General features: G+C 39.8%; 1 protein-coding gene across 3 annotated transcripts in view; it reads left to right on the top strand.

The window, feature by feature from the left end:
• Window positions 1-11749, top strand: part of STRS1 (DEA(D/H)-box RNA helicase family protein) — a 105146-nt gene extending 93397 nt beyond the window's left edge. The window contains exons 9-13 of one of the 3 annotated variants that reach the window (XM_087681381.1): window positions 6579-6647; window positions 9769-9862; window positions 9957-10121; window positions 10209-10307; window positions 11008-11749. In XM_087681381.1, the coding sequence (XP_087537507.1) occupies window positions 6579-6647; window positions 9769-9862; window positions 9957-10121; window positions 10209-10307; window positions 11008-11097 (517 nt within the window). In that variant the 3' untranslated portion in view covers window positions 11098-11749. Of the gene's footprint in view, window positions 1-6578; window positions 6648-9768; window positions 9863-9956; window positions 10122-10208; window positions 10308-11007 lie in introns of those variants that run through there. The other 2 variants (XM_087681382.1, XM_087681383.1) reach the window with 2 other exon arrangements.
• The last annotated feature ends 547 nt before the right edge of the window (window positions 11750-12296 follow it).

Consider the following 12296-nt stretch of genomic DNA (forward strand, 5'->3'; position numbering starts at 1 on the left):
CTATATGTACTTTGACAAGCTCAATGCTTTTGCTGTCAAGTACATCTCTAATGAAGTGGTAGTTCACCTATATGTGCTTTGTCTTTGCATGAGGGAGAATTCTGTGCTAGCATGATAGCACTCTGACTATCACAATGGAGAACAGGTAACTCTATGATGCCAAGCTCTCCCTCCAGACGTGAAAGCCATAAAGCCTCCTTGCATGCTTAGTGGCAGCCACATACTCTGCCTCTGTAGTAGACAATGCAACACACTTGTAGCGTGGAGATCCAAGAGATTGCTCCTCCTGTGAAGGTAAATACATACCCAGAAGTAGACTTTCTGCAATCTGCATGACCAGCATAATCTGCATCCGTAAAGCCAACGACAGATGCCTTCTGCTTTCCAAAGCACATTCACAACTCCTTTGTGCCTTTGAGGTATCTCATAATACCTTTCAATGCATCCCAATGCTTCTTGCCAGGGGTTGCCATGTATGTGCTAATCACTCCCACTGCAAAGGCAATGTCAGGACGTGTAGCAACCATAGCATACATCAAACTGCCAACAGCTGAAGCATATGGTATCTTGGCCATTTCAGCCTTCTCTTAATCAGATGTAGGACTGTCCTCTGCACTAAGTTTCACAAATGGAGACAATGGAACCACAATTGTTTTTTCCCCCTCCATATTGAAACGCTGCAAAACTTTGGAGATATACTCCTACTGAGATAGATAGAGTAAGCCTTTCGATCTATCTCTGAGTATTCGCATGCCAAGAATGTGATTTGCATCATTAAGATCATGTATGTCAAGCTGCCATGAAGACTTTGCTTCAATGAATCCAAGGCATGAGTATCCTTGCCAGCAATCAGCATGCCATCAACATACAAAACCAAGATAATCAGGTTGCCATGTGCTGCCTTCTTAGTGTACAAGCAGTGATCCATGTGACTTCTATGAAAGCCTTGGGATTGCATGAATGTATCAAACTTATGATACCATTCTCTTGGTGCTTGTTTCAGCCCATACAAACTCCTTTTGAGTTTACATACCATGTTTTCCTTCCCTTGTTCAACAAACCCTTTAGGCTGCTGCATATATATGTCTTCATGCATATCACCATGTAAAAATGCAGTCTTTACATCCATCTGTATGAGCTCCATATCCTCAACTGCAACCAAGCCCAAATTGGTTCTCAATATAGTCATCTTGACTACAGGAGAGAAAATCTCATCAAAGTCAATTCCATGCTCCTGCTTGTACCCCTTTGCAACCAATCTTGCTTTGTACTTTGGTGAGGAACCAGAAGTGACCTTCATCTTGTAAATCCATTTGCATGGAAGGGTTTTATCCCTTTAGGCAACCGCACCAAGTCCCAAGTGCCATTTTTTTCAAGAGATTCCATCTCTGACAGCATGGCTTTATACCATCTCTTGCTGTCCTGTCTGTCCATTGCTTCCTTGAAGCAAAATGGTTCACCACAGTCTATCAACATGACATAATCAGTCACATTGTTTGCACCAGGAACAAATCTGTCAGGTTTTCTAGTAGCCCTAGACGATCTCTTAACCCAATGATCATTGTTTGTTGACTGTTCGTGCAAATTTCCATTTTCAGCATGTTGTCCCGGCATTTTAGCTTGCAAATCAGCATTAACAGCTTGCTGTCCTGGCTGTTCTTGCATATGTAGTGGCTCATTATCATGGGCAATAGCTGGCTGATCATTTCTAGCATGGTTTTCTGCATTTACAGGTTCATTTACAACAGGCATTCGCTGCTGTACAGCAGGCACATTTTGCTGTCCAAAAGTTATTCTAGATTCCTTTCGCAATCACTCTAGATTCCTTACAGATTTTGCTGTCCAAAAGTTATTCTAGGTATCACTTTTAGAACCTTTTGCAATCACTCTAGATTCCTTATAGATTTTCCACTCCCCATCACCAAAGGTGGTATGAAATCCATCATCATCTAGCTGCCCCGTGCTAATCAAGCTCTTCCTGAGCTGAGGTACATGCAATACATGCTGAAGTGTGAAGACAGAACCATGCTGAAACTGCAACTGCACACTGCCAATACCTGCAACGTCACATGTATTGTTGTCCCCAAGATGGATGACACCATGTCGATCCCCTGTATAGTGAGAGAACCACTCACGATGAGGGGTGACATGGAAGGAAGCACTTGAATCAAGAATCCAAGTATGCATGTCATCATCTGTATCTGCAAGTAAAGGATGTGCACCAAAGTGTGAAGAGACAAAGAGCACGTCATTCCCACTGTCACTGTCATAATCCTCAAAACAAGTGGGCTCAACATTCTCAACTAGTTTCACCATATAAGCATAATGGTAAGCTGGATAACCTTCAAAACCAAATCTTTTAAAAGGGTATCTAACCTTGCTAGATCTGCATACCACCGGATCACTCAATGAAGCCTTTACATTACCATGAGCTCTCTGTACACCTGTCCTGAGAGAAGGAATACCAAGCTCATCATCCAAGCTTTTCAAACCACTAGAATCTCCATCCAATCCCAAATGACTAGTAGATGCATCATTACCATCTAGTACTTTCTTCTTTCCTTTGTCCTTCCCTGCAACACTTATAGATCCACCTGAAGATGTGGGGCTACTCCTTAGTCTCCCAGACCAAGGGCTCACTGTAGGTGTAGTACCAGATGATGTTTCTGGTCCATTAAGACTCTGTGATTCTTGTTTATCTTTTTGCACATAGTTTTCCTGATCATTATCATCATCCAAAACATCACCAGCAGGTGTATACCAACTTCCCATCTCATCAAAGATAACATCCCTGCTCACCCTGAACTCACCTCTGACAAGGTTATAACAACGATGCCCTTTCCACTCTAAAGAGTATCCAATAAAAACACATTTTTCTGCCTTTGGATCAAAATGATGGCATTCAACATCCTTACCACGTGATTTACTACGTCCCTTGCAATCAGATTTGCCTTTCTGCTGTGATCTGCCCCTAGTATGCAAAGCACTGGAAGACTTACTCGATGCATTGTTCTGTCGATTCGTTTCTTCCATGAGTAGAGCACTCTCTACATCAGCATACAAAAGTATCGCATTAGAATTGCTCATAGCAGTCGTGAATGTATTCGAACTCTCTGGTAGAGTGCAAAGCAAGAATGTAGCCTTAAATTCTTCATCAATCAAGAACTTCAAGGCAACGAGCTAGCTGAAAATGGAGTTAAACTCACTCAAGTGAGTAGACATTGCTGTACCCTCTTTCATACGCAAATCCATAAGCTTTTTCAGCCAATACACTTTGCTTGCGGCACTCTTTTGTGTATACAGTTCTTCTAGTCGAGTCCAAATAGCATATGTACAATCCAAACATTCAATATTAAACAGCAAGGCATTAGAAATTGATAGCTGAATGGTTGAGCGTGCAAGCTCATTTAAATCATCCCAATCGTCGTGTTCCATATCTGCGGGTTTTGTTCCTTTTGTCTTAATTGGCTTTGCCTGCTTCTTTTGCAACAAGATATTGTAGTAGTGTTTTTGCCAAACTGCAAAGTTATGTGCTCCTTCAAGCTTCTTTATGTGCATGAGATTAGTGCTGCCACTACTGCTAGCCATGATTTTGAGCCGAAATGTTACAAAAAAATTCAGCAAATGCAGGCCCAAATTGTCTCACAAGTGACTAGGGTACAAACAAGTATCAACTAGCAATAAATGACCATGTAGAAGTAGAAATTTCAGATTTGTAAGGAAATTTTCAGAACACCAAACCATGTGCTACAACATTCCACAACTGATTACAGTTGTTCCAAGGGCAAATGCATCACATTACATGGGAAATTCCAAATTTTAGTTGCAATTTTTGTTCTACATGTACCCTTGGGCATAGAATTTGACATGCACGGTCAAAAGGCCCAAAATTTTTGCGTTCAAAGCATCAACCATATATTTCCACTGTCTTTGACATGCATAGAATACGCCAATTTTGCCAAAATAGAGCAATTTCGGCAAAAACACCCCAAATTTTCCAAGTGCTAGATGTTCTAATTGCATGGAATTAGGCTTGCATGTACATAAAATGACCAAATGGTGCACAAATTTCACCCAAACAGCAAAGGCCCTAAATTGCACAGGGTCCAATGTGCATCAATGTCGAGAAATTGGGTAAGTTTTAGCCCAATTCTTGGATGTACATGAAAAGCCCCAAATGTTGGAGGCAAAATGTCACAAATTCTTGCAATTTTTGAGATAGATATCACAATTGTGTCTTGCTTGCACCAAATCTGGACAAATCCCCAAATTTCTCAAGTCCGGTGTGCACAAATTACCAGGCAAATGTGCACTAGTTTTGCAATTTTTGATACAGATTGTCCAGTTCTGTGTTAAGGTCCCCAAATTCGGGAAAAGCCCCAAGCTTCTGGGGTTGAATCTACACAAATCTGCGCACTGTGCTTGCGCGCCCGAACCCCTGTTGAGCCAAGGGGAAATTCCAAGAGAATTTTGAGGAAGAAAAAAAAAACGAATTTGTGGCCCAAAAAAGATGAGGTGACGATGTCTGGTAACCTGCCACGACCTGTCCTTCGGCCCGTTAGTCACGCAGGACGCATGACCCCTTGTCGACAGCTTCTCGTTTGACTTTGGTTGCACGCTCGTTGGTGCCCGTTGAAGCCCTGTCGAGCACGTCGTAGCTTGTCCCATCCACTGCCCGCTGTCTGGTCCTGGTCGCATGCAGTTCCCTCGTGATCCCCGTGGACCTACAGCAACTGTCGCCTTCTCGCATGACCTATGCCTGACGTTTTGACTTGAGTGCAGCCTTGGAATTGTCGCGTGGTTTTGCACGACTACTACTCGTCTCCCGTCTGTTGATTTATACACTCGGTAGCTGTACGCAAGCTGCCTTTGACCTCGGGAAGCGTGCACTCTGTGCTCTGATACTAGTTTGTAGTGACCGGGAGGCACGAAGATCGAGACAGTCAGTGTTCGTTAGTAGTAGTGAGACAGAGAGTGAGAGAGAGCAGAGTAGAGAGTGTGCACGATTTGTGTAGGTACAATGACGAGTGTACCACTTTAGGTTACACACACACATATATATATATATATATATATATATATATATATATATATATATATATATATATATATATATATATATATATATATGAAAGTACAAGTGCTAAGGGTGTGTTCACACCCGAGCACATTAAAAGGCAGGAGGGCCTTTATTCCCAACAAGGCATTACAACATGACTGATTCATGAAAGAAGTGAACTGATCTCAATGTCTTTGAATACCTCTAGAGATGGGTCATGCCATGCAGCCCGGTCTAAAAAAAAACCAGAAACATTGACTATTAAACATTTAAATTTTATTATTAATAACGTTCAAGCTTAAAAATGAAACATTAAAACGTTTCCTATAAAAAATGTTTGAAAAATGGATGACAGGATTAAAACAAATAGTTAAAAATGAAACTTTAAATTAAAACATTTATTATTAAAAAGGTTTGGGCGACATGATTAAAACAAACCATAGCGAAAGTGAGAAATTAAAAGAAAACGTTTGGATGAAACGTTTAAAAAAAGATGTAAGTAACAATCATTATCGCATTTCAAAAAACAAGCCAATTAACCAAAAACGTTTCGGTTACGTGGGGAAATGCATCAGTCCAAAACAATTCCTAATTCGAAACGCCATGTGGCAGCCATTTCCACAAAGGGGAAATGTTTTGGCTTGAGAAACGCGTTTTGGGCCTGGCTTTGTACATTTTGGTGTTTTGACTCCTCCCAAGGGACGATTCCTGCTTCTATGCATCAAAGACTAAAGTGAGTGCCCATTTACATTGAGGTCTTTCAAACATTTTTGTTAACATAAGAGAGTAATCTTGTGATTTAAGCTAAATTAACAGTGTCAAGAAAAAATAAGAAAAACTGTATGTAAGCCAAGGTGGACTGAAGTATTCTGAGCCTCCATTAATGGGCAAGTAGGGAGTCTCTAATATTGTCATTTGCCATGAATTCTATCCACCAACTAATTGTGGGCAACATTTTTGAAACATTCTGGCCTAAAGGATAACCAAACATCTCCCCATATCATTTGGTTATGATTTGTATTGAGAGTGAAGATAAGTGACGCAAGTTATTTGGTTCCCAAAGATGTAGATGTGAGTTTAGTCGAGGACAAGGATTGTCCATCGTTTTGTGTTTCAAGTTTACTTGAATATTTTATTTGCTTTGGCTTTGGATGCCATCAAATGTACATTAACCTACTAGACCATCACTCAATGTTTCATGGTGAGGATGGCCCTAGTGGTCTACCAGGTCCTTGCTGTGACAACTTAGTACATAGATTCATGTTAGTGTTTCTTGGCTTCCACTATTGCATTTCTAAAGTTGTGCATTTAGAATATCAAAAGTTAATGACTTTTCTGACTTGTCCACATTTGATCAAAAGTCAAGACGTTCAGAAATTTTTTTGTTAATGTGTAAGGAAAAATATTTAAATTTCTGGTTGAGTGGACATGGTCTGAGTGTATGATATGTTTAATATTATGAAATTTAGTACTTGCTTTTAAATCGGATCTTATGGGATAATGCAATTGGTGTCTGCAGAAATCGAGTTCTTGTGTTTGTGCTCTACAAAAAAGAAGCTGTACGTGTGGAGTGTATGTTACAAAGAAGGTGAGGCTTCGTCATAGAAAGTTGTTGATTGATGTGTGTATTTTGGAGTTTCTGGCTTCTGCATATCATAGAAACATTAACACAGGTGATGCATATGTTGTGCATCTCTCTTTGAGTTTTGATTACTCTTTTGATTTATTGTATGGAATTAGATAAAGCGCATGGCATGGTTACAGAGCACAAGGATTTCTGTTTTGAAACATAGAATAGTCAACTTTCTTTCTGATGGCTGCTGCTAGTTTTAGAATGTTTGATTTAGGCACTTACATGTGAGATGACATTTTGGATCACGAAGAACAGTTTATAAATGGGACTGATCTTCGACTTTTCAATTCTTGACTGAGTTCTGATCAGGAATGATTTAGTGTTTAGGGTTTAGAGTTTAGGTGAGTAGGGTGCTCATTGGTTTTATGTACTGGTGGATTGTGTGTAAAGGGAAAATCAAACAGAGCAGAATTGGAAAACTGAATGTTCAATGAATATATACTTACAAAAAATCACAACCTCATCCTCATAATCAATCATGTATTGCAGGTGGTAGTGCTAGAAGACTGAGCTGATACCATCTGACCATCCTCCAGCTGCCTTATTCTCAATCCGATCCTTGTTCCTCAAGGATTTCTTTCATGACAAATAAAAATTTGCCTTTCCTAGTCAAGAGATTGCTACATGATGATGGTGATGAGTTTGAGTAAGAGTTTAGACTCTATAGCATATCTAGCATAGTACAGGGGAGTTTTGGAAATGTGGGAAACAGAAACAACAAAAAACAGAATTTCGGAGTCTCAGCCAGTTTTGGAAACAGGGGGAGGAGTTTTGGACTTCAGAATTTGGTTCTTAATATATTAATGCATATAACACCACATACTGAAATTTTATGTAAAACTCCAAGCCTTCAAGGCTTCATGTCATATGAACTTGTTTTTATCTTGTCTCCATCTCTTATGACTAAATGTGAGTTGGTGACACTAGGGAAGTGGCATTTAATGGTACCTAACGCCAATTTGATGGGGTCAAAGATGGTGCGGAGACACTCGAGAATGGAAGTTGCCTAGCTAATTTAATTATTGGCCAGTCAGATTACTTTTCAGGGCACCTAAATAATTGTCAGATTGATTTTCAGTATTTAAAGATTGAAAATTAATATTTAAATATGGATAATGCTGGAAAAACCATTTGGGAAGGCTGTCACTTGTAAAAAATGCACATGCAAGACTGAAAAACGTCATTAGAGCCTGGAGAGAGGCATTTTTAGTGTATTCAACTTGCAAGAGAGAGGGAGGAGGTGCTACTGGTCTCATTTGCAAGACCAATCAATAGCAGGTGACAGCACCTATAGGCTGTTGAGACAGGGAAACAGGAGTAAATTGCTGATTTTCGTTAGTTCTTTGTCTCTACAAGCTGTTGAAATAAGGTAGCAACAGTAAAAGAGAGATTTTCTTCAATTCTTCGCGAAGAAAGTGTGAATTTTCTCTCTCATCTTCCAGCCTTTGTATAGCCTTGCTTCGAAGATTACAGCATTGAGATCACTAGAGGGTGAGAAATTTCAGGTTTCTCTGCTGTAAACCCTAATCTGCAGTAGACATTAGGATTTAACAATAGCCTCAAGAAGCGTGCCAGAAATGGGAAGCTCCAAGACTTCGATTCAATAGGGCTGAAGTTGTTTTTAGCCTATTCAAGTGGAGGGACCAGCAAATTATTGAATTTGGGGCTTTTTCTATCTCCATCAAAGTGGGTGAAGGCCAATTGATTGTCCGAATCAATGAGCAAATTAGATTGAAGACTTACTAGTCATTTTAGACAGCAAGGGGAGTTGAAATACCTAAAGGGATTGAGAGAATTCCATTGTATATCAATTTGTTCTTCAATTAAGTTAAATAGATACCGAAAGGGGTGCCAGTTTTGGGGCCAACAGGGTGTCCAGTGTCCAAGATTATATGGTAAAGTGTGCATTTCGGTTTTGTGAATTTGTTAATTGCTGTAAATAGTGCTTCAAGTGGATAGATAAAAAAGAATGGTCAACGCTATTGCCATAGTTGGTCCATATAAGAGGTGCTACGACATGACCTATAACGACATGCTTACCAAAAGCTAAATGAGGAGAGGCAAAGAATCACTGAATCTCTCAAGCCCGCGCATACCGGATGGGCAAAGTATGGTTGTACCATACTTTTCAATGGATGTAAGGTTGTATCAATATACTTGTTTCTTCACCTCTTGACACATTTTTCTTTTGAGCCATGGATGCAAGGCAAAGAGGGATGAAGAACAGCAAGAGCTTTTATACACACACACATACAATAAGCTATAATTGAGATAATCTTATACAATAAGATTTATCTTTTAGTTTAGAATTCATTATTCATTTTATGTTTTAACTTTTTATCTCTTATCTCCTCATTCATGAATTATGATTCACCTACCCCAAACATCTCTTCTTTATTCATAAATCTCTACCTCTTCTACTTCATCTTTACCCTAAATCTTACCAAACTCCTCTTTTACTTGTGCCATGTAGATTGATATGGCGACCAAAGAAATCATAAACTGTAGTGAACAAAGAGGAACTGATGGTGCGATCACGCAGTGCTGAAAGAGGCTCTCTTTGGTTAGGTTATTTACCACCCTATCCGAGGAGGAAGGCTGGTTACACTACATGTCAGTTGCACCATGCAGTTGGTCTCACTGATAATCGTCTGGCCCACGTCTGGCCCGTAGTAGGCTTTCTTTCGGTTTCATTTGTTCTCAGCATTTTTGCTTTGTGTGGTGAAGAGGGCCATAAGTTTGTTCTTACTATCTTTTTTCAAACCATTCCCCTCATTAGCTGGCAGGAGTACATTCACTGAGACCAGAACTGCAAATTTCTTGTAGCAGATAACAGCTGTTTGATACAGAAAAGGCTATGTGGTCTATTCACACTGGCATAGACATGCTAGCAGAGTGCTACACGAGTTTGCAAATGTATCAAATGATTCTTTAGATCCTAACCCCATGATTAGCATGTTATGGCCTTACGTGAAGCTTCTTAATTCCGCAAATGTTTTTGCCAATGCTATGGAAGTCAGATACAACATTGGTGTGACACAGCTCATGTTCACCTAATTGTAATGATTTTATGTAGGGGCTGGAGGGTTTCTGCAGTTCATGGAGACAAAGGCCAAGCAGATCGCAACAAAGCAGTAATGTCATTTAAAGATGGGACCTGTCCTTTACTGGTATGAGTTAGAAACCTGGTAGTCTTCAGCAACCTATGACACAAGTTTCTATGTATGTTGCGAGAGTTTACGAAGATTTTAACTTTGTGGGCAGATTGCGACAGATGTAGCAGCAAGAGGCTTGGATATACCGGATGTGGAATATGTGATCAATTACAGCTTTCCTTTGACAACAGAAGATTATGTGCATCGTATAGGGCGAACAGGTCGAGCAGGGAAAAAAGGGATTGCACACACTTTCTTCACACATGGGGATAAGGTATTTTTATAATCATTTTATTTCTTGTGGGCACGATATTTGGGAGGCTTTTGAGAACATAATTGTACTTGGTGTAACACAATTCAGTTGCAGGCTCGTGCTGGTGAACTTATCAATGTACTGAAAGAAGCGGGACAATCAGTGCCAAATGAGCTTTTGAAGTTTGGTACCTCAGTTAAAAAGAAGGTATTTTGATTGGGCAGACCGCTGTTGTATAAAGTCTTACAAGTGAATAATGATGCCAATATTGTCATTTTGATCTGGTTTTGCGATTGTTTGTTTGTAGAATAGAAAATATTGTGGCACAGTTTGAAGTGCATTGCTTTCCTATAAGAAACTATTAACATAGCTTTAGGGTTCACAGAAAACTGCTTCATACAGATGATGCTAATTTTGTCATTCTGATCTGTTTATGTGGTGCATTGCTTGTACAACAGACAATGTTGTTGTGCACTTGGGAGTGCTTTGCAACGGTAGAAGAAAGTATCTGTATAGCTTGAAGGTGTATTAAAAACTGCTTCATATAGATGATGCCCATGGATTTGAGACAAATTTGCACGCATCCTTAGTTTCTAAATGCAAAGTGTGTGTTTCATTCACATTCCCTAACATCTGCACTCCTTTTCTGCAAAAACATCAATATCGACATGGAAATTATCATACCTCTTTAGGACACGTAGACTAGTCCAATTCTTTATTGGGAGGAAGTTTGCATAGGGTATAAAACATAATGTCGTATCTTCACCTTGAGAATTCAAATACAGTTCCATCGAGTGTGATTTGAAGAATACTTATGTAAGTTCTGTGAGTATTTGTGCTTTGAATCTCTTAATTGGTTGCAAGAAAAAATCTGCTATGAGACTAACATATGCAATTTTTTTTAAAGGAATCCAAGCTTTATGGGGCTCATTTCAAAGAGGTTGCAGCAGATGCTCCCAAGGCAACAAAAATAACTTTTGACTCGGATGAGGATTGATTGGAGCTGGGTGTGCCTTACTCAACCAGGTGCATTAAGAAAGCCCTGTAATTTAAGTCTCTCTATGGTAGCATGTATTTCGGTAAATTTCCATAACTTTTGGCTCGGATGAGGATTGACTGGAGCTGGGTATGCATTACTCGATCAGGTGCATTAAGAAAGCCCTGTAATTTAAGTCTCTGGATGGTAGCATGGACTTCGGTAAATTTCCATATAATCATTCCTATACAATCAGCGAACTGTTTGGGGAGGTTTGTAGTGCAGGTTGATTGACGATGTAGTCACATTGTAGAACCATGCAAACCTGATGTCCAATAACATAGTCAATCATAGATGGTTCCTGCACTTCCCAAGCAATGGAAACTGTTGGTTGTGGATTGAATATGGTGGATCAAAGCTAGCCAGTACTTGGTCCAGATTTTATGGTTGGTTGGGGGATATAGTGGATCAAAGTTAGCCAGTATTCTGGTCCAGATTTTGTAGGTTTATCTGCTTGCTTTCGTTGTCGAAGGGGATGCTATTGTGAGCAAGTTTGAAGGTGAATCAACATGAATGATGGGTAATTCTGAAAGTGAGCCCTCTTGAGGCCATTATTGTGACTCAGCTAAAACAATCTTTAGCATTATATCAAAGGTGTGGTTCACTGCCTCTACTCTATTGCTTTGATTGGAAGACGTGGCAATGCTCTATTGGTAGACTAGAAATGTGGCTGTGAGGAGTAGAACTTTTATATTCTCCTGTTCGAAATGTGTCCTAGTCCTCACACATGCAGACATGCATTGGTGCATGCTCTTCTATGCATCCTTGTTCATTCATCAAAATATAGTTCCGTAAACCATCACGATTCTCATGGCAGGCTCCCTTGCTCACAAACAGCAATGCAATAGAATTACACAACTTCAATCATAAATACATTTCTATCGTTTTAACATCTCCACCTGCACTTCCACGTGCGGCAAACATAAACTCTTATTACTAATCTAGTGTTTAGTGTTCCTACGCCAAGCCTTTTCGAAAGGCAAAAGCTAAGTGGCCCTAATCAGGGGAAGATGATGGCATAACACGCTATGTATTACTTGTATAAGATCTTGATTGTCTTTGTTGGCTTGCCTTAGGCCACAGTGAAGAGTTTGCGTGACATTTCTCCCTAGTGCATAAATTTGAAAAATGTAAAACAAAAATCCATTTGACCGTTTGTA

The sequence above is a fragment of the Lygodium microphyllum genome, chromosome 7 (genome assembly GCF_053477565.2).
Source record: "Lygodium microphyllum isolate KBCC chromosome 7, Lygodium_microphyllum_v1.1.10, whole genome shotgun sequence".
Classification (NCBI taxonomy): Eukaryota; Viridiplantae; Streptophyta; class Polypodiopsida; order Schizaeales; family Lygodiaceae; genus Lygodium; species Lygodium microphyllum.